This window comes from Sander vitreus, chromosome 3 (assembly GCF_031162955.1).
Source record: "Sander vitreus isolate 19-12246 chromosome 3, sanVit1, whole genome shotgun sequence".
In the NCBI taxonomy this organism is placed as follows: domain Eukaryota; kingdom Metazoa; phylum Chordata; class Actinopteri; order Perciformes; family Percidae; genus Sander; species Sander vitreus.
This window is the reverse complement of record NC_135857.1, coordinates 21,400,753-21,424,331: the sequence shown is the minus strand read 5'-3', so window position 1 is coordinate 21,424,331 and position 23,579 is coordinate 21,400,753. Positions and strand designations below refer to the sequence as shown.

The following is a 23,579-nucleotide window of genomic DNA, read 5'->3' as shown; positions in this document are numbered from 1 at the left end:
CAGGTTGGTAAGTTAATGCAGTAGACAAATCAAGCTTACATTAGCAGTCATTACTAAAAATCATTAGTTAACATACGTTACTTCTGGTTAAATATAATAAATATAAAGCAGTTGGTCCTACTTATTATATCACGTAAAACGAACTCATTCTTTTAAATATGTTTTTTCTTTCATGGCAGTACAGCTTTAGGTGCAATGAATTTGATAAGTTAGTCCCAGTTAAACAGAAACAATGACCATGAATAAATCATAATTTCCAACGTGGATCTAAACTCCAACGCTCTACGTCACTGTCCAGACCCCATCAGTCCCCACCCGGGTCTCGGTCATGGTGTAACAACAAATGTAGATGAACATGAACACTAAATCAACCATACAAAACTAAAACCCACGTAACATAAATGCACACCCAAAACTTTAACAGAACATTATTAAAAAAACACTTTAACTAGGACAGAAACCGTGTAGAACATATATTCTTCCCATGAGCCTTTGCACTGTTTCAGCGCAGAACGGTTCCAATGACCCCGCCCCTCCCATACAGAAACGTAACATTCTTCGTTAACTGTGCTTAATATGATCTGTGCACTGCATACTTAGGCTGATTATTACAAACAACTAATGTGATTTAGTAATGAATATGTTTATTAACAAAACATGAAAGAATAAGTAGTGCCCACTACATTTTTTGATTTCAACTAAATCTGTGTTTACAGCGTGGGGAGGAGGATGGATAAGTTTGATTTAGATTTTCAGTGGCACACAATGAAGACATAAGGCACAGCCTTCATGCCAGCTGGTGAAAGTCATTTAGATCATAACTTCCCACACCCATGGGCTGTCGTTCCCCAACAATGCAGCTTGTTGTGTTTAAGATATTGCAGCACTGAAACACACTGTGCATTCTGAATAGATGAAAAAAGCTATTATATATATTTCATAGAGTTAAATTAAACCCCTGGTTCTGCAGGGGACTGTGGAAATGATTGCTTCTGACACTGTACTAAGTGGTGTTGAGCAGAGTTTTTGCCTTTGCTGGTTATTTGAAGGCTGAGTTATAATTTGCAGTAGTCAACTTTAGTGTATATCTGCTTTTGCTATACAACCTTTAAAGGATTTCACTTGTTTTGTTCTTTTACGATCTGTTTCATTTTGTGTGACATGTCATAGATAATTGGGGCCCCAAAAACATCGACTGCAGACACAGTAGGGATGGCGGCTGTCACATCAAAGCATCTTTTTGTGTTTTTCTTGTGATCTTTTTTTTTTGTCACACAGCACAAACACTCATATAATGGCAGGGAACATCTGTTGTGGATGTAATTATCAAGGTTTTTCCCTAATATATTACTATCGCTGTGCCAGTGCCATGCAGACAGCAATATGTTGGTTGTGATGAGGTTGGATGTGAAGGGTTTAGTTAATAATTTTGGTGTGACAATTGTTTCCTTCATGAGATTACTTTTTAATGTTGAGTATTTGCTTAACAATAAAGATATATACGTACACATATACACACATAAGGAACAGTGTCACTGCTACTACAGTTATGAAAATGTGATTCTGATAGCACAGGCAGTAATTATTTGATAATTTTATTTCGTTAATAAAAAGACTTGGTGTATTATGAACATATTGACTCTTATTTTCTTATATACAGTCTTCCTTATGAAGTGGCATTTATCCGAATCAACATGCAGGTCTCATTCGTCAATGGTCACAGTATATCCTTGGCCTGCCCTAGCCATATGATCTGTTTCCTTGCATGTGTGCGTGGTAGCTAGGTGATGCCACAGGCCTGAAACTACTCCAAGATGCCTTGGCAGGACATCGGCTGCCCTGGGAAGCTGAGTTACGGTTGAACAGCCAACTTCTGCCCTAAGGTTGGCTGTTCGACCGTATCAGCCAACCTTGTGGAATTATATAAAGTCCATTATATAGTCAGTCACCGAATATGTAATAGACTTTTTTCTAAACAGGTTTCACAAACTCCTGAAGCATTGCACCTTTTTCAATCCCTCCAAATCTTTCATTTAAAGAACCTGAAAGATGTATTAGCTTTCATTTAGCATTCAGATTAATGCCACCCTACAGTAAATGTTGTGGATGGCCCATATGATCTGTATTGTCCTTGAAAATACAGCTTACATTCAAAATTGCCTTTAACCACATAAAAACAACATCCATGCACAGAGAAGGACACTTTAATGGGAACACATTAATGTATTTATTGAGTAAAAGACTGAATACAGCTGGTGTTACTGTTTCTCCCTGTATGTACATCCAAAACAGTGCAGCAGATCTTTTCAGTGCGCCTGCATGAGATTATATATATATATATATATATATATATAGAGATATATATATATATATATATATATATATATATATATATATATATATATATATATATATATATATATATATATATATATATATATATATATATATATATATATATATATATATATATATATAGCAACCCACATTAGTTATGCAGTCCCCTCTGCTTACCTGTGAGATGCCCAGCTGGGGCTTAATCAACCACTCAGATTCGATAAGGCATATTAGTTCATCAGCAGTTTAGCCATGTGCCTACAGTGTAAAAAAATGACTAGAATACTGTTTGGAACAGATGCATTATTAAGATTCATTGTATAGGGACAAAATGTTTGCACATTTATTCTGCAATAAATACAGGGTATATATTTTTATATATAGAACACAATGTCAAATGTACAGGGATATAATTAAAGTGTGAACCTTATAGTGTGCACACACTGTAATTGTAGTAAGAAAGAGTAGATATTTCTTTTAGAAGTAGAGAGAAAACTATTTTTGTGCATCGTGTGTGTGGGCACAAGTGAGGACGAAGCTGCTGAACTTAAAGGGGTTGTGCGTGGATTACATATCATGTGTTTTCCTTTCTCATTTACAAACCGTCCTTTACCAGAGAATATGTACAACTTCCTCTTTCTGCATGTCTGTATCCAAGAGATTAAAGCTTCCAGTATCAAAACACAGTCACGCTATATGTTGTATGTCATATTTCAATATATAATATATCGTATAATATTCAGTTTGTATATATTTCTTTTAAGAGTATAAAACACAGCTGAAGATGGCAATAGAGGATAGGTAGTATTTATGACGTCAGGATCTGAGATTGAGGGACCTCACGCCGTGGTTACATGGAGTCAAAGTCATGGTCGTTGGGCTCGATGACTTCAGGGGTCATGACCCTGCCCATGAAGAGGATAGACCCTGGGGAAGAAAGGAACAGATGGAAAGTCACGTCAAAACACACATGTACAGAATATCAGAGGCACAATTACATGTACACGCGCACGCACACACACCTGTCCTCCGGTTTCTAATGACAAAGAAGAACGGGTGATCAGCCATGACCTGTGGGTACAGCACCAGAGTCCTGGTCAAGGCGATCATTCCTGAGAGAGAGAGAGAGAGAGAGGGGGAAAAAAACATCACAGTTATTTCCTGACAGAGATGGGCAGCGTCTAGTGAACCTGAAGTTGATGTAAAGACCCATGAAAGTGTTATGTATGTGGTAATGTTAATGATCAGGGAGATTCTGATTAAGGATAAAAGATGAAGTCTACCTGACCCAACGGCTCCTTCTGCCCCCTCTTCAGTCACCTCCAGGTAAGCCTTCTGCACTGCCTTCCCAATGTACAGGTCCTTACCATCTGTCACATACACAAAAGCACACAGCTCATCACTTTGTCTTTAGACTACTGATCAGTCAGTGTGAGATGTGACGAGGGTGTGACGTTGAGTCCAATTATAGAATGACACTCTCTTTGTCTGTGCATCAGCACACCTTTAAACTTCATGGTACACATGCTGTTACAGAATATACCCACACAATAGTCAAATCAACATTGTTATGATATCAGTCTAGTGTCTTTAGAGAAGTGGGCGTGGTCAGCTGATGGACAGGGCCAGACTGACACGTCATATAAGGCAGTGTGGTGTTGTTATCTGATTTAACCCAGCCATTGCACGTGTGTGGAGATGGATTGAGGAATTGATTCAGGAAGCAGAGGCGGAGAGCCTCAAGCAGACGTATGCTACAGGCCACACACGCTGGAGACAAACATTTTGGAAGAGTGATGCTAATTGAAAAGACTGTTTGATTAAGAGATGTTTTCTTGTTTTCCACAACACAACTTTTTGTAAATACACCTTTTATAACCTGAACTACAACACAGAGAGCAGGCCCGCAGAGTCCCGACGGCGACGAAGAACGCTGAAAGGCAGACCCGGAGCGGAGGTCGCTCAAGACGGCGTGGTCACCGAAGTAAGCAGGCGCGACAGAGTGTGAATTGAAACAGTGTCTGGGTGAGTCAGTTTAACACAGCACAACCCCGCTTAGGTAGGGAAGTATACACCCATCCAGGCAAGCACAGGTCTCATTTTCACATTAAATGCATCACGCAGGGAGAGGAGACCAATTCCACGAATGTTGTGAGCTAGGTTAGCCTTTAGCAGCTGTTTTCCTTTGTCCTACGAGCCCAGGTTAGCTTAGCCTTGTAAAAACATATAAACCAGAGCATGGGGTCACATCATGCAGACCCATTTGAAAAAAAAAAGTGCTGTCTGCACAGACATAAAATCCTAATGAGTTGATTAAAAGCATTTTAAAACAGTCTATCTTATCTACAGTACCTACCTGCCAGAATAGACCATGTCCTCTAAATACATGATGAGCTAGTTCAAGAAGTACTGAAGTCCAGTACAGCCTGCAGATTGTGTTTCACAATATAATACTACAGTAGCGCTACCTGACCAGTAAGAACAAGCTGTTCAGCATAAATCATCTTGAGTGTTTAGGGATCTTTTAATTGTTTTTGTTTATATAGATGTATTTTTGTTCGATCCAGTTGTTCTCTATAAGGCTAGAGAATGTGAGGCTACTTATATTTTATCTTCACTTACCTTTATCATTTTTTACCTTTGCTTATATACATATTTACGTCTCTCTCTCTGGATCTATTTTTACCAAATGATGTGACAGCTCTGACCTGCCCACTCGGTGCCAGTTACCTTGGTTACCTGAGAAAGTACCGGAGGCAACTTCACTGCAGTCAAGAAGCAAACATATTGAATCAACTTCTCATGCTGAACCCTTCTGGGAGTTTATTTCTCTTACCATTTGTGTCTACAACTATGTGTTTTATATAATAATCTATGGGTCTCATAGTGTTTTGCCCTGTGTGTGGTTTTCCATACAGCTGAGTGTTACCTGTCATGGCTGAGAGATCAGCATCGTTGGTGAAGATGTTCTTTATTCCTAGCTCCTGCAGAGTGCTCCTCAGGTCGATCTTCTGCTCCACTTTGAACCTAAACAGTGCAGTCAGAATATTCAGGGTCCATCACTGTGGTGGTAATTTACATTTTAACATTCCTACATATACAGTAGCTAGCCAAATGTGAATAACATGATGTCTTCTTCATGTATTTGCAGTGCAGGTGCATGTGAGATTAATAGCATGACACAACTTCCATCTTCGTCCGCTTATCTGGTATCGGGTCGCGGGGGTAGCAGCTCCAGCAGCACACAACACAACTACTTATCTTAAATATTTGTGGTACCCTTAAAATGAGAAATCTGTTTCAAGAACCGCCATTTTTACATTAACATTACAAATGTTTTCTACTGATGGAGGATGCAATTTAATGATCGAAAAAATGAATCATTGTTGTTATGGTTCTTTCCACTGACTAAACCGAAAACAGCAAGTACTGCAGGGACATTCTCCATGGGCTTTGGATTCTGGGAAATGGAAGTATCAACCACAACAACAAATGTCATTGTAATGTAGGTAATCACTGTACAACTAACCAAGGCATGTTGAGGTAAATTGGGTACACAAAATGTCCGAAGCACAATAGTGTCAAAAACAGAAGATATTGCATAACAGCATGTGAGTGTGAGTGTGTGTGTGTTTGTGTGTCATTTCTCACCTAGGTAGGTAGACTTCCACTTTCTGCCGTTTGACATTATTAGCCCACTCCTCCAGCAGTGGTGCTTTGATGATGGGCTCCAGGGAAGCCAGTGGCACCTCCTGCCGAGGCAGAACGATCAACATGGACATGTCCTCGCCCTCATAGGGCATCTCCAACACCTGGTACACGCCGCCAGCTTCCTGTGAGCCATCACTGAACTCACCTGGTGGGGAGGAAACATACGCAATTGCAGGCATTGAAAGATATGTGCAGCCATGAACACACACATGTTGGTGCATCCTGTAATGGGTTTGTGAACTTCGCTGAGGAGGAGCACAGGCAGATGTTAAAGCACATTTATCGACTGTATTGATCACAGTGTGTGTGGTCATTTCCCTGATGCACTGAATACAGTAAAAACCAGTGACGCTTCAATTTAAAGGCTTCAGTTTGGACAATTGATTACATTCACACGGTTTGTAGTTCAGCAGAAAAAGATGCATGTTTGTCAAATTTTAGTGCAATGCCTTTTTACACAAACACACTCGAAATGAAACCCAGTACACCAATCTGGGATCTAGGGGAAAATGCACATGTGATTACACACAAGGACATCTGTAAGAGCTGATATCTTCTCACAGATACGCTACAGAGGCTGAGAAAGTGTTATCTTCATGGTCTTGAGGTGGATGAGACTTGTCCCTTGTATCTAATTAAAACAAAACCCACAGATAAAAATTTTAATCAAGACAAGCCAACAAACATTTACTTGAATTAAGTGAGAGTCAGGATGCGATAATCCTTTTATACTCAAAACAAGTCCAACTAGATATTAAATCTAAATGTAAGATTATCTCACTTACTTAGGTATTTGCAGTGTGAGATGGAGATTATAGAGCAATTAACACTGCCAGACTTTATCCCAATCTTGGCACATGCATTTTTTCTTTTGAAGCCGCTTAAAAAGGGAAAATTACAATAAAAAGACTTATCATCCTTCATTAACTTACATGTGGCATTCTGCGTAGCGGCTGCTGATGCAGAGTGAGGCAACGTTGCAGCAGAGAGCAGGGTGTGGCTTCCCAAAACATTTTACTTAACCAACATGATTGTGCTTCTTAAGGAGAACGCAAACACAGACTTCTCCCCAAAGGACCTGTCCCTGTTCTGCAGCACACACATCCACACACTACACTCACCACACACACACACACACACACACACACACACACACACACACACACACACACACACACACACACACACACACACACACACACACACACACACACACACACACACGTAGGTGTATGCAAGTGTGTAATCTCTCTACACACATACAGACTGCACCAAAATATCTCAAACGCGACAACTTTAGTAGCAGTGCAGTGAGAATCTGATGTAACCATCTTAAGGTGTGGACACACAAAGCCGACGGCCAAATGTCAGCAGAAAAGGCAGTTGGGCTGATCAGTCTCCCCAAATTGGTGAAAAAAGTTCCTCGGAACACACCAAAGCGACGAGACGTAATACGTCTCCATAACAGCAGTTGGCGCTAATCTGTATACAGCTCAACAGTCCCGCCCACAGCAGGTTCCGGAAGTAAAAATACAATGCAATTTCAGGTTTTATTTTTAACTTTATTTTAAAGTTATTACATGCTGTCTCAGCTAGCGGTTAGCCGAATTAGCTGTTAGCTAAACTAACGTAGCTTCCTTTATTCAGTGGTGTGCGGTGGTTTATGGGATGAGTAGTTCCTTCGCTCTGAGATGACGATATGTACACAGTCTTGTACCTTTTACTTTTTTGGGATTTTCTGTTCGTTTTTTTACTCAAAATGATACGTTGTATGCTTATGAGTCACGTACCATCTGGTTAGCCTAAGGCATGGTCTAAAGCTCTTTATATACGGATTTTTCCAGACTTCAATGGGAGAAATGAAAGGGAAATTTATTTCCGAAACCCAAGGTCTCTCAGAGGAGGGGCGGGACTGTTGAGCTCTATTGTCGTCCAAAAATGAAAACCGGCAGCTGATTGGACGAACGCGTCACATGGGTCTTGTTTCTCTGGAAATTCAAAGAGACTGTCATGGCGGCTTGTTCAGAATACAATCTCATATTGTACTAAAATAGTTCACCGAAACGCGTTTCTGAAAACATTTTAAGCGAGAAATAGGCCATGCAGTTACTGACTCTGTATTCATTTCAGATCGACAAAGGTCAGTTTAAAAGATTTTCGTCAGATTTTGAGAGACTCTAGTCACGCTCATTCCACTCCCCGTTTCCAGGTTAGCACTCTACTAATCAGATGGGTCATTTGAGTCTGACTGCCGGCAGTGCCTGCCCCGCCGTTTATACATGTCAAATCGGCCAAAATGAAGGCCGACGGCCCCTCGGACGGACAACGGCATGGAACACACTGAACAGACTCGAGTCACTGACCTCGCCAGACTGTCCAACGGCCGATTATTGGCTCTGTGTGTCCACACCTTTAGATGCAGAAAAGACCGACTGGAATCATTCATATGTAACAGCATTATAGCCAACCTGCAGGACAGTCTTACACCTCACAGTGCTGGCAAAACACCACGTACACCGATATCTACGGTGGCCCTGAAGTGCAAATCACAACAGCAAGAAAGAAAAGAAAAACGCAACAGCAAATCATAAAACACGGCAAATAGGAAAACACAACGGTAAATAGGAAAACATGACAGCAAATAGGAAAACACGACAGCAAATATGAAAACACTTCAACAAATCATAAAACACAACGGCAAATAGGAAAACACGACAGCAAATAGGAAAACACGACAGCAAACAGGAAAACACAACAGCAAATAGGAAAACACGACAGCAAACAGGAAAACACGACAGCAAATAGGAAAACACGACAGCAAACAGGAAAACACGACAGCAAACATGAAAACACGACAGCAAACATGAAAACACGACAGCAAACATGAAAACACTTCAACAAATATGAAAACACTTCAACAAATATGAAAACACAACGACATTAATTTCTACCGGAAAAGGTAGGGCCTATCTAGTACAGGATGGACCCTCCTGATTGGACAGACGGACTGTCTGTCTTTTAACAGGAAGGAGAGGTGAAAAACACAGAAAAGCGCCTACATTTAACAGAGAGACAGTCCGTCTGTCCTTTCAGGAGGCTCCGTCCTCTGCTAGATAGGCCCGACCTTTTCCGGTAGAAGTTAATGCCGTTTTGTTTTCATATTTGCTGTCGTGTTTTCCTATTTGCTGTCGTGTTTTCATATTTGCTGTCGTGTTTTCATATTTGCTGTCGTGTTTTATGATTTGCTGTTGAGTTTTATGATTTGCTGTTGAGTTTTTCTATTTGCTGTTGTGATTTGCACTTCAGGTCCACCGTAGATATCTGACACATATAGTATAGTAGTTCTCCCAACTCAAAGCAGCCAGATTATGACTTGAAAGTGTATAAGATAGGCTTTAGGATACTTCCCATTTACCAGTATTGGACATTAAAAAGCAGGAAAAAAACTACATAAAAATGAATCAACAACAGTTTAGATTTTAAGATTAGATTTGATAGATTAGATTAATCATTTAAAAAAGGTTTTAGGCCAACATATGCAAATATTCCATCTTTTTTTATAGACTAGACAATTCTTCAGTTAGTTGCAGCCTTGTTTCAGTTGTTTATCCTCTTGAAAGGATTTTTTTCTTTCATTGAAACAAAAAATGCGTGTTGCAGCATACATGCTGTTTGTAAAACTTTAATGACGAAATATTAAATTGGAGAGAAGCGAAAGATCTTTTCAGAGAGATCTAGAAATTCACAGTGACTTTACTACTTTATCATTACTCGATTGAAAAACAGGATTTTAATAAACAATTAAAATGCCCCTAGCATTGGGGGGGCTCTGAAAAGACAGCGTTGTTTATCCAAACTTCTGTCAGAGTAAAATAGCAGATTTTAACAGCAGAGCTCACTTAGAAGAAAACCCTTTCCTGGGAATAACACTGCAAAAATGAATATTTCAGATGCACGATTAACATTTTAAATAACCTCAGGAAATATGAGCTGAAATTGAAGGGCTCCAGAAAAAGAGTGTGTGTGTATGTGTGTGTGTGTGTGTGTGTCTCACACACACACACACACACACACACACACACACACACACACACACACACACACACACACACACACACACTTCATCCCTACCATAGTAGAAGTCTCCCTGCTGGTACATCATGAGTGTCTGGACTTCAGAGCCGTCGTCTCTGCTGAAGGAGAAGGTTCTGGTGTTTTCTGGCCTGAACTGGTTTTTCCAGGAGCCTCTGAAGTAGACAGCGTTCACAAGGGTCAGGCGGGTCACACTGCTAAAGTCCTCGGCTGATAGCAGCTCACGGATCTTACCTGGGGGAAGGGATTTGTACAGTTTGTTAGGATCTATATTAGTTTTCATTGGCCTAAGGACAGCGCCTGCTGTGATGCACCTTTTGAAGTCATACACAAGGATAAGCATAGAGATTTGTGCAACTGAGGGTTGGAAATGTTTTTACAAAATTTTGTTTTTGTACAAGATGATGTGATCAAACAAACAATGATGTAACTCCCTGTCACTTTACAGTATGCTGGGATTGTAGATGTAATTATGTATTCATATCACCCTCCTTTCCTTTGCTCCCTTCATCTGTATCTTTCCCTTTCTTCATCCCTCTGTCTCCAACTCACTCTCAGTATGATTTTCCACCCAGCTGTTGATCTGCTCGGCCACGGCTGCTGATTCGCTGAAGTCTACTGTTTCCACGTCAGCCCGGAAGTACTTCCTCATCAGATGCAGAAACTCTGGGTTAAAGGTGACGCCTTCCTGCAGGAAGAGGCTGTTGGCAAATCGGATAACATAGTGGGTGTCATCGTCCGACAGCGCCGCTGTCAGGTTCTGGAGCAAAGAGAACTCCACGCCTGGAGAACAGAGGGAGACACACACACAGACATACTGTAGGTGTGTATACTGAGTACAGTGCTTTGGAAAAGATCCATATGGTGTTTTTGTTAAACAATGGTAATGCAATAGAAAATTAAAATGTTTTGCATATAAAATACAAATAAATGAGAACTAAAGCACATACCCCTTTTTATATCAGAACGTAACTGTATCATTCACAAATATTTAATGCACCTTTTTTTATCACGTGCTGCTCACATTTACAAAATAGGCACAGATTGTGTACAATTGAACCATTTAAACTTGCAGTACTTTGGTCACAGTGGAAATTTTAATCTTAATGTAATTTAGCATGCATTTATCACTTCATTCAGGAGTTGTCTTACTGGTGTATTTATTCACATGTTGCAAAGCACCTTTCTCTTGTCATTTAGTGTTCCGTTTTCAGGGTGAAGGGAACTCATATTCATTAAAATGACAAATGATGTAGCAAATGTATTTACCTTGGTAACAATGAAAAAAAAAAAAGACTTACTACACCTTTTAAAATTAAATGATTAGTGGCTTTTGACTGCTTGAGCATTTATATTCCTAAACAGGAATACATAAATAAATGCCCATATATACTGTATTGAATAAATATGCTGCCATACTAAAAGTAATGAAGGAAACCATCTAAAATGACTGTCTGTGTCACTGCTGTTTGCCACTGACCTCTATCAGCTACTTTGAAGCCATTGAACTGGGGCTGGGATGTAACAGTGTCTATTATTGAAGGTGTAGCATTCACATGTACAGCACATGCATGTTTGTGCGTATGTTGCATGAGGCTTGTGGTTAAGATAAATTCATATAATTATGTTATATTAAAGGGGGTACTCTGGTGATTTTAATATTTCACTTCCTTAGAGTTGGGGGGAGATATTATGACATTTGATCCCTACTATGAGTCAAGCTGGATCCTACATTACCCATAAAGCAACTGGATAGCATTTTTCATTAGACCCCCCCACCTGAGTAAGTCTGACAAATAAACTGAACTTCATGTGTAAAATTGGTGGAGTTCCTTTAATCAAATATGTAATATCAAACGTGGATTTCCTTCTATCAAAGACTTTCCACTTTCATAATTTGGATCCAACTAGTGTTCCTTTGCCCACTGCTGACCCTGATGCTGGTGAATCTGTGCTCATGAATGTGTCTCTCACCTGGCAGCAGGTGGCTGAATCCTACAGCCTGTCGTATCTCCTCCAGTGAAGTCCCTCTGGCTCCCAGCTCCACCATGCCCAGGGCCACAGCCACGCTCAGCGGGGAGAAAATTATGTTATCCTGATCCCCCGCCGCCTGCAGCCGATGGTACAGTCTGACCGAGAACTCTGATGTAGTGTCCTCTGGAATCTCCGCAACCCGGCAACCATAGCGCGGCAACAGGATGGAGAGGAGGAGGAGTGGTGAGAATACGTTCAGGATCAACATCGCAGCGCAGACCACAGATAGCTAAGTGAAGAGGGATGTGTGGAGTAAAAGAATGGATGGAAAGAAAAATATGACAAATACAATGTGATGATGGAGAGAGGGAGAGATAGACAGGGGAGGAAAGGAGATAGAAGAGAGGATGAGTAAATGAGGCAAAGAGGGAGGAAAGGAGGGGCGGGGGGTTAAGGAATAGGAAATGAGTGATTGGAGAGATGGATGGGGGATGCACAGCCAAAAAGATGTGGAAGGAAGGAGATGATGATGGAGGGAAGACAAGATGAAAAAGAGAGAATGATTTGGGGAGGTACAGAACCAAAAGAAGACAGAGGAGAATTGCAGAAATGATAGACAGGTGAAGTTAGAGAGACGAGGATTGCAGAAAGGAGGATGAAGGAGAGAGAGATAAAGGTAGAGATTATTGCGTGAAGGAGAAAAAGAAATGAAGGACAAGAGGATTTTGGAAGGGAGAGAGACAGAGATGACAGTAGAGAGAGCCGGGATGTGGGATGATGAAAAGAGAGCAGAGGACAGAGACAGGAAACATCTGTCAGTCAAACAATTAAATTGTGAAAACCAAAGAGAAATGCATTTATAAAAAAACAGCCTGTAACAACTCCACTTGTTAGCAGAGGTGGACCAATAAATGCAAAGAGGACTCTGTTTCTCATAAAGCCACTGTTAAATACTGGAAACTGCTTAAAATGGTGGAAGGAAGAAAACACAAACATGAAGAGTTTAAACGAGTTGTGCACAGTTATAGTAATAACAGACAGAAGGAGATGGAGAGAGAACGAGAGGCAGTGAGATAGTATATAAACAATAAGAATGTGTGGTAACTATAACTGCACTGCTGACTGCAGTCAGTATTACTGTTCAGAGCACATCTGCTAAATGAACTCATACATATTTTATGGCCAGTCTTATCATCTTGAGTAAAATCATCTTTTTTCCTTCAAAATCTGCTTCGCTCTGTGTGTTTGTGTGTGTGTGTGTGTGTGTTTGAGCCAAATGTGAATGGATGCGTTTCTGTCTGTCTGTACGTAATGACTGATTAGGAAGCGGACTTTGCCCCCCCCACCCCCATCCTTCCACTCATCTTTCCATGCCATCACACTTCTCGCTTTCTTTTTCATCTCCCTCTGGTCCATATATGATCTATCTTCACCAACCTCTCTCTCATCGCTCTACTTTTCTACCTTTATACCTTTTAAAATGACAAGCAATGTACACACACTGCGCCATCTCTCTGGTGCTGTTGTTGCCAGGCAACATTGTTTTCTGCTGCCCAAACAAAAAAAAAGTCAATTATATATTGCATAAAGAGAGAGAGAGAGAGAGAGAGAGAGAGAGAGAGTAGAGAAATATATCAAGAGGCAGCAATGAAGTGTGAAATAACACATGGACATTTGTTTTGTTGTTTGTCTCTCTGCTGTGCTGTTGTCATTACACCATTTGTATAAAGGATTCAATTGGTAGTCCCAAGCAAGGCTGGAATCTGCTGGCTGCTACTGTATGTGTGGGACGCAAGGTGACTGTGGTCACAATGTACCTGAGTGTCAACAACCACAACAATGAGCAGCAGCCAGAGAATTAGCGCCCCATCCTGTTGTGTACTGTCCTTTCCTCTGCTGTGCTGTGGCATGTGACAAATAATGTTCCCTCCAAAATGAAGCCAGTCCAACTTGGGGGACGCATTCATGTCAAATACAATAAAGAATTAGTCCGGTGATATTTTTGATTTTTTTTCTTATTGTCAACTAGTTCCATGAAAAGACCAAAACCAACAATGAATTGATCATCTGTGTCTATGTAGCCAAAGATTATTCCTCTGTGCCATAGACCTCCACTGCTATACTCCAAAAACTATTAACAATACATCAAAGAGCCAAGCTGTTACACTGCGTGACTTTTTCTCATGTTACCATGAACATGGACACTGCAGTTTCTTCTGAATCAAACCCACATACACCACCCTCCTGTTGTAAATACTCACTACAGCTGCCAATCTGCGGCTGAAAATAGTTCCTAACAAATGCACTATTTTTTTTACCTGTTTGAGTAATGTTTGCTAAAACTGCAGCGCTTCTTTATGAAATTAATTATCCTTTAACATTTTTTTTTAAAGATTTAAAGATCTTTAAAGATTAACATCTTCAAAATAAACAGATAGACTATTGCTAAAGCCTTATTCTGAAAGCGATGCCAGCCAACCCTGTCTATATTTTACAATGAACTGCATCTAGTTCATCAGATTTGATGTTTTATTCCTCACACTCTTGCAAAACACACATCGCCACACGCCACTTTCACTTTATGTCCTAATCAAACAGTCAACATCTCATCTTGTTTGTTTTCCATCTATAAGTTTTCTGACAAACTGATTTTGACAAGCATGATACTGATCAAACTGCCAGCTGGATTTGCATTTGCTTGAGTCAGCAAATGGAATTCCATTTCAGTTTAAAGAGTTTCTTCACATGGAATGTACCCAAATATGTGAACAACTTGTGGAGTTTTGCACAATACTGTATATATACACAATAGGGTCAGTCATGTTTAAAAGCATAAGGCTGGTTATCTTCTTATCTTATTGGGGAAAAACAAATCTAATAAAAACTACTCACTTGAGCACCCAATATGTATTAATCCGCTTCTGAAAATAGACCCCAACAAATCCACTATTTATACCTGTTTGAGTAACGTTTGCATAAAACTACAGTGCCCAGCTGGTTTAAGACTACCTTACGCCATTTTAATTTTCTTTCATAAATCAGTGCTATCGGTCACCCTTTACATCTGTCTGTGGGTTTAACAAATATTTAAACAGTGACGAGGCAATTTTGTGTGACTTCATCTTAGGTAAACAGCTCAATCAAATATTTTTAAATTAACCTTTTTTATTTTTGGACATACAAGGTTTTCACCCGACAGCGACGATATATTTGTGAGCTGTTCTTACAATTTTACAGCTTCAGTTGGATGAAATGGGCTTGGGGCTAAGAGCTTGAGACAAAATTCCTCAGAAAGTCAGAAAGTTCTTTTCATTGGATTTATTGGCCGTAACAAAAATACAGAATAACACCAGCCCATTGTTCAATGCGTCCATTCATTGTGTCCAAAAAGAGAATTAGAGTTGGACAAATTGAATTAAGTCCTTTGATAGAAATACTGTAACATATTTAATCTGATCACATACATTAGGCAGACACAGAAGTTTTGGTTAAAGCCTTGGAAACAGCCTTGTTAAATAGTGATGCACAACTTTAAATTTTAACTGAAAAAATCAAATGACACCCAAAGGCACAAACCTGGTGTACTGCAGTTGATAAACTGTTAGTCACGTGTGTTTAACTGCTCTCACATGTCGTGCGTCAGACACTGAAGAGAGAGTGAGAGGGATCCAGAGAAAGGCTAAGGGAAAGGAGGGGGCTGCTGGCAGAGATGTAAATGGAGGTAATGTTCCTGACCTTCTGAGCTGGGGAGCTGAACCTTTCTGAGACAGACAGCCCTGCTTTCTGTAAGGAAAGACCCAGCCATTCAGTTAAGCCAGGGAAAGTAGTGTGGAGCATCATTGTGTGTGCACCTGTGTGTGTCTGCGAGCGAGTGTGCATGTGTGAGTGGATAATAACACCATGGGTGGCTGGCTATTACTTGTAATGGTGACACCATTCTGACCTTTTGAGTTGTGGCACGTTGTCTGCAAGAGGATCCCACACTTTACCAGTTTAGCCATTGATGACTATGAGACCAATTTTGTCTCCAATCTACTCAGGTGGGGTTCCCAGCATGCCTCCCACGTAAGCGGGGAAACCCAACACCCAGCTATAAAATGTTCTCTTGTGACTAAAAGAACAGAATATGTTAGAAAATCTCTCATGGTTTAAGTTGCAAGAGTTTAATCCTGACAATTTCATTAATGCCCATGCAATTAAACTCACTGGCCTTTAAAAGCAGCCTCTAATCTCTCTGTGTAATCCTAATTCTCAGACAGAATAGATCGGCAGTTGACATTTCCACAATTAAAATGTGACGTCACCCAAATCCACAGCACGTACGTTAATCCGTACTGCCATTTAAACCCAACACCTTGAGACGGCATGCTTCGCAGGCCAGGGGAATTTATTAAACATGGACACACACACACACACACACACACACACACACACACTTCCGCAGACCAAGGTTACCAAGGCTACTGCAAGTGATCAACGTTTTGCCAAGGTGACAGAGAGAATTTTGACTCTTTATAGATATCTTCCTCCTTCCATACAGGCAGATAAACTCTCTTTCCTTTTTTTCACACACTACTCAGCATTTTCTGACTAACCCCCCTCTGCAAGAACTCTTCATACCAGCTCCAGTTCTGTCACTCAATGCGCTCTCTGACTCTGACACACACACACACACACACACACACACACACACACACACACACACACACACACACACACACACTCAGTAATTTTGCAAAAACAAGGCAAGCTCCTGTGATCACAATGAAGTCCCCCAACAGTATCTCCCTGTTTAGCCCGCCCTTTGTTCCAGCTGAAATCACAGCACACTGGCTCGCTTAGGCTCTAAGTACACTTCCAAACTGCCGAAGCTCATAGGCGCTTTGACGAATTCTGTGAAAACAACATCCCATTTCATGAAGGCCTATCCTTCTGGGAATAAACTGCAGAGAATAATGTCTGTGATTATCTCTGGCCCTGAAAAACCTTGAATGTCTGCGATGGATGCTGGCATGATTTCACCATAAAGATGTACTGTATAACTTATAAAGGGCTTTGCCGTACAGAGATAATGGAGTCTGATTATCATTCATGAGTTTCAAGTTTTCCTGGGAGGCGCCATAGCGGCTGCTTTCTACAGTATTCTGGTTTTGAACTGAGTGAAATGCAAGACTCATGAACACTAAAAATGATTAAACCTACATCAATAATATCAAATCACTCATTTCTCTGAGTGTCTCATTTTTTTCTCACTTTTGCCCAGTTTATGTAGACACCCGTCTCTGACCTAATGCTCACCCGCGGATGTGGAGCAGAAGATTTACACAGCGAGGCTGCAATAAAGCCCACCACTGGGTACAGCCTTTAACTCTATTGCAGTCTAGCAGAAAGGAAGCACTAAACTCATGTGGCGGCTGGGGACTTCCATTACTGTGCCCAATAAAGTGGATACAACTCATCAATCAAGTTGTCCGTTCGGCTCTCGCTGCTTATTTGCACCTACTGTAGCAACCAAGCAACAGCAGCTAAATGGCTGAGTGGCTGGTCCTGAATCTCAGAAGAAGCACATTTTGGTAGAGCGAGCGCAACAGTTTTGTTTAGTAGTTTAACTGTTTTACAAATTTTAGTTGAGCCCAACTATTCACACCACAATCATCTTCATTGCTCAGGTACACACTGATGTGATTTATCTGTCTGGATAACCCTATTGTGTCATTGTGATGAATGAGACACACACAATTTTGTTACTGTAGAATCTCAAAAACCAAAAGATATATATCCAAAATATTTATAAACTTAAGTAACTAATAATTATTAATTGTTCTGAAGAAAAAAAAACTGCCACTGTGCCCTTTTAGGGTAGGTTAACTGCCACTTCAACATCATTTTGTAGAGGTTACAATATATTACACCCTGGAGGTTCGTCATTTAAAACAAAATCTTCTAATTTTTCAGTGTCACAGTAAAAAGTGAAGCTTTACATTACATTTAGCTGACGCTTCTATCCAAAGCAACTTACAATTGCTATATATGTCAGAGGTCAAACACCTCTGGAGCAACTAGGAGTTAAGTGTCTTGCTCAGGGACACATTAGCGCAGTTGGAATCAAACCCAGATCTCCTGCACCAAAGGCATGTGTCATATCCACTGCACCATCACCACCCCACCTTTATTTTGTTGTGTTACATTAACAAGGCTTGCTTTTTCTTTTCTTTTTTTTTTTTTAAATCATTTACACTTGGGCTTTTCCTACTGTGACACGTCAGAATGTATTCTGTGCAAAAGCAGTTGTGAGCAGTTTAGTGTTGGTGGTGCTGGTGTTTAATTAAGATACCAGCAGGTTCCAGACAGTACAGATCCATCACTTGACAATATTCTGCACAATGCATATTTATTTATATGTTTACTGTGTCACTTCTTACTGTGCAATATGCCATTTCTTATTCATCTGCACTTTATCTCATCTGTATATATATTTATTTTACCTGTCTGTATATAATAGAGGTGTTTTCTAGTGTACATATTGCTAGTGTTACTCTTATTCTTCTATTTCTTATACTACTTTTTATATTCTATTTCGATTTAATGTATATTTTATCTTATTCTGTTGCGTTTGAATGTTTTTGAGCTGCTGTGACAAGGGAATTTCCCCAGTGTGGGATCCATAAAGTCTATCTTATCTTATCCCACTGGACAGTAAAATCTGAGGGGAAACACTGAGTATATTATAAATTGTCCCTCCAGTGACTTCAGGATATCATTTGTTAAAGCTTTAATGTGTAACTGTTTGATATTGATGAACATCCGTTACATTCAAGCCATTGCCAAATGAGTTGCTACAAAGCTAATTGAGACTATCAGCTCCACACAACTCTCTCTGTATTTCTCAGTATGGCTATGTTCAATAGATTGTGTCTGGGGACTTTCCCGCAAAGAAGCTTGAGTGAACATAATGACCTCTTCTGAAGAGTCCATCATGTTTTTTTAACCCTCCGTGTCCTCCTTGGCTACTAGCAACTGTGTGAAGGAGAGGTGGGGGCTGTGCACGGTCATGGAAAGCTGTATCATGTGGACGCGCCGACAGTTTTGTTGTCATTACTTAGAATTCCTCATGGGGGTGGCACAAACTACGCACTATAGCTTTAAGTGGCCAATTCAATGAATTCAATGTCCTCATGCATAGGAAATTATAACAAGTGTGAAATGTGTTATAGAATAGTATTAATTCTGTAATTGAGAAGGCAGCACTCTCTTCAGTACTTTTATAACAGTATCAATTATAGTGTAGGGACAGAGTACCCTCCTGTCTGTCTGGCTTTCAGACACACCCACAACAATGGCATGATACATGGGGTTTCTGGTGCTTGCTGTGGATGTAGCAATAGTTCATTAGCATCTATTCAACTTAAAGAAACAACCCATTAAACAAACAAATCCTACCCCTACAGTTTATATCCATCCCAGTAGCAGACAAAATTACAGCCCATCCTCAGCTCAGTAACAGCTCATTCAGCCCCTTGTTAGAAAATGATATAATGGGCTATGGAACCTGCCTGAAGTCCCAGGATGCTCGCTGTACACTCCACAGAGGGCAAACAGAGGTTAAAAACCCTTCATTAATCCCTGCTAACAGAGACACCCAACGGGAGAGGGAGGGAGGGAGAGAGAGAGAGAGAGAGAGAGAGAGAGAGAGAGAGAGAGAGAGATAGATAAAGAGGTATAAAGACAGTTTGATGGACTGAGAGAGAGAAGAAAAAAGATGAGCAGAGACAGAAACCAACAAAAAATGCGGAAGAAGTGTGTGTAGGACATTTGCAAAAGAGTAAAAGATGCAAATAAAGACAGATAGACAAAGACAGGAAGTGCACTGAAAAGTCAAGCTGAATAGAGGCAGGTTCCATGCAGATACCAGCTTTGACTCAGAGCCAATGATATCTAAACGGCCCCCTGCATAGCCTGGCAAGATGGTTGACTGCCCCCCCCCGCCCGCTCTGCCAAGACACACTCAGTCTCGTTTCTTTCTCTATATCAGAAACAGAAACGCGCGCACACACACACACACACACACACACACACACACACACACACACACACACACACACACACACACACACACACACACACACACACACACACACACACACACACAGTAGCAGTTACGGTGCTGTGGGAGCGCAGTTAGGAGGTTTGAGCTGTAATTGGATCGGCCTCTATTTGGGGTCAGTAGTAAAAGTGAAAAGACTGGAGTCTTTTTCAAATGGACTAAAGACCAGGGAGACACTAGAGTACAGGAAAGGTCACTGTCAACTAGTTCTGAGGGGGAAACGTGTGTGCGTTGGTGTATGTGTTTGGGGGGGGGGTAACAGAGGTAAGAAAGGGAGACAGGGCGGGTGATGCTGAATAAGAAGTGATAGCCAGGTGAAGAGGAGAGCAGAAAGACGGCAGGGTGATAATAAGGGTGTTTGAATCGCTCACAAACTGAACTGTTTGCTCGCTTCAGGGGGGTGGAGGTTTAGCTAGTGAACAGGTGTGAAAATTGAGAAGATAACGAGGGACACAATGATGGTGACAAGTGAGACAATTAGGAGATTCAATTCAAATAGATTTGGTATTTGATGGAGTTTGAGCGAGGGGAAAATATGGGTATGGGTATTACCAAATAAAGACCTCTGTCTCTCATCGTCCCTCTTTTACACTCAGCCTACTCCTCAGTGCCACCAATCAATCAACAGATCGATTCCAGGTTACACGTGTGAATGCATGTCTGTGTGCTTGTGAGCCAGAGAGTTGATGTGAGCTGGACATGATTGTAAAAGGTTGAAAAGGCTGTTGTGAAATGGTGGTGCATTTCCCTTAAATGTGTACAATCTTGTATAGAGATTTGTAGAGAAATGAATTATCCATCATGTATTGTTTCAAAATTAATATTTTTCAAATGTTAAAAGGTAACTCAGTATCTTGAATTTATCAGATAATGTTTTTTATATTTTACAGGTTTATTTTAAAAGTTAATATACAATGTGGTTTTCCAATATGGATATTTAGAAACGGTATTAACCACTCACAGTTTGGATCAATCATTTAAATAAACAATTAAATTCCATTCTTTTGATTTCCTCCCTGTAACTCCCTGATATAACTCCTGACCTCTTCCTCCCTGAATTTCTCTCCGCTCTCATCCTCCTATCTGGCCAGGTATAAACTAATCCCTTGTGTCTTTGCTGCAGCAGAATGTACGGGAGACAAACCTGCTGCCTGAGTGTGTGTGTGCAGGTGGTGTGACTCAATGTGTGAGTTTGTTTAGAAAGTGAAGGAAAAAGCAGAACAAACGCAGAAGGGAAAACTGCTGAAATGTAGTTTACCCACCTTTCTCTATATACTGTATATAACTTTGTGTTACTGCATGTTCAGTAAATTCAAATTCAGTAACCATGAGCATAAATGTATTTCAAGAGAAGAAAGATTAGGTTTTTTTCTACCTCACTTCATACTGCAGCAATTAGCTGGTTCGATTCGAGTCTGAGATGATATATCAATAGTCAACTGCAGCACTTCTTGCAAATTTCCTCTTATTCTCACAGTAGAATATGTAACTGACAGAAAAACATCAACACACACACACACACACACACACACACACACACACACACACACACACACACACGAAACAGCATCAATAGAGATTAACCAGTGATTTAGATGCAGGGATTAATAGATTATGACTGAAAGGGATGCTTTTTTTCTGAATATGGTGCTGATAGAACTACGGGCATAAATGAGGATTTAGGATTATTTTAGTTGCAGAGACAGAGAGAGAGAGAGAGAGAGAGAGAGAGAGAGAGAGAAAGATGTCTATGTGGATTGAGAGAATGAGACATTGGAAGGAGCAACACTGAATTGTTTATTATTGACCATGTTATTATTGACCATGTTTTCTCTGTCTCACACTACATCATAATATTTTAGTTGTGGATTACAAGATAGATATTTTGTTTCTCTACCCCTCAGATTTCTCAACCAGCTGAATCTTCAACCTGTTCTGTTACTACATCAATTTTTACCAAAGCCGCCACCACACACACACACACACACACACACACACACACACACACACACACACACACACACACACACACACACACCTGCATTAAGGAATAACAAGTGGTATGTGTTTGTGTATATTGGGTGGGGATAGGGTAGGACCAGGCTACTACAATCTGCCTCGTTATTTCACACACATTCACTCACTGCGCCTTTGCCTGTATTTCAAGGACAAGAAGTACACTGCAACGCCTGAGCTTCTTTTCAGTGGAAAAAAAACAAGCAATGCTACTATAGACCACCGACAACAATTAAATAGCATTGGGTGGTGGACACACGGGTACGGCTTTAATCAATAGGCTTGGAGAAATGTTTGGCTCCAGTGTGCGTCTCCATCCGCCCCCTTATTAAAAGCCTACACATGTTGATAAAAGCATCATAATCCCTTTATACTAATAGGCTACCACAAAATTACACTAACACATTAACACCTTAAAAAAAAAAGAATTATATGGAAAAATTAAGAAATTAGCGATTCTTTTTTTTTTTTCAATCTCGCAAAACCTGAGCAGTTTGGTTTGCTATCCTATCGTGTCATTCAGATAAATTAGTGCAGGTTTAGTGACTGAACCACTTGTATGTTATTAAAACGGCTCTTACCAATAAACGCTGTTAGGTAGGGTGGATGGATGGATGTGTGCGGTCTCTCTCTGCTGTTCTCCTAGAGCGCCGCACGCAGCTTGATGCTTGCCGCAGACCCCGCCCCCTCCACGTCAATTGGTCCAATGAACGTCGACCAAAGATTATCGATGTAAAACGAAATAAATCACCCCTTCCTGCTTCCGTCTTTGCTTAAGCGAACCGTACATTGAGTTTACCTTTATCATATCAATGGTTCCGACGCTCCTCACGGCGGCATCGTGTTTTACATACCGCGTGTAACATATTCGTACAGCCCAATGTTTTTATTCAACGTGTTAATGTGTAGGCTATATCATCTAGCTTTATAACAGGCCTGGGATTAGCCTCCTACAATGGTTAGCATAATGTATTTTTTAGCAAATGCGCAGTTCTGTAGTAACGTACATTAAGCTTGTAACGGATATTCTTAAACCCTGTTGCAATTTAATAAATGTTCTCGATACTGCTGTTTATCGACATTAGCAGATAACTATCTTGTCCTACAGTGCAACAGTTAACTTCGTGCTGTGCTGATAACTTACCGACCGCGCTGAACGCAAAAAGCATGACACCCGTTTTAGTTTGCTGTTATTTTATCTCTAAATATATCTTCTGCATACCACTGAAGACAGAGTCTTATTATATAGTGTGCTTTCGAGAAGTGGAAAGCGCTATAATGCTTGTGTGTAGCTCTGTCAACGAAGGCGTCACAAGGGTTAAATTACGCCACCTGTACATTTTTG

General features: G+C 40.5%; 1 protein-coding gene across 1 annotated transcript; it reads right to left on the bottom strand.

Annotated features, from left to right (window-relative positions):
* Window positions 1–2,476: 2,476 nt before the first annotated feature.
* On the bottom strand, window positions 2,477–23,539 carry serpini1 (serpin peptidase inhibitor, clade I (neuroserpin), member 1). Its single transcript, XM_078246478.1, has 9 exons — window positions 22,816–23,539; window positions 12,115–12,403; window positions 10,693–10,923; window positions 10,180–10,374; window positions 5,989–6,193; window positions 5,267–5,364; window positions 3,621–3,707; window positions 3,360–3,449; window positions 2,477–3,264 (listed from the first exon to the last, which is right to left on the bottom strand). The coding sequence occupies exons 2-9, from the start codon at window positions 12,380–12,382 to the stop codon at window positions 3,188–3,190; spliced, it is 1,251 nt and encodes a 416-aa protein (XP_078102604.1). The 5' UTR covers window positions 12,383–12,403; window positions 22,816–23,539; the 3' UTR covers window positions 2,477–3,187.
* Between the last annotated feature and the right edge of the window lie 40 nt (window positions 23,540–23,579).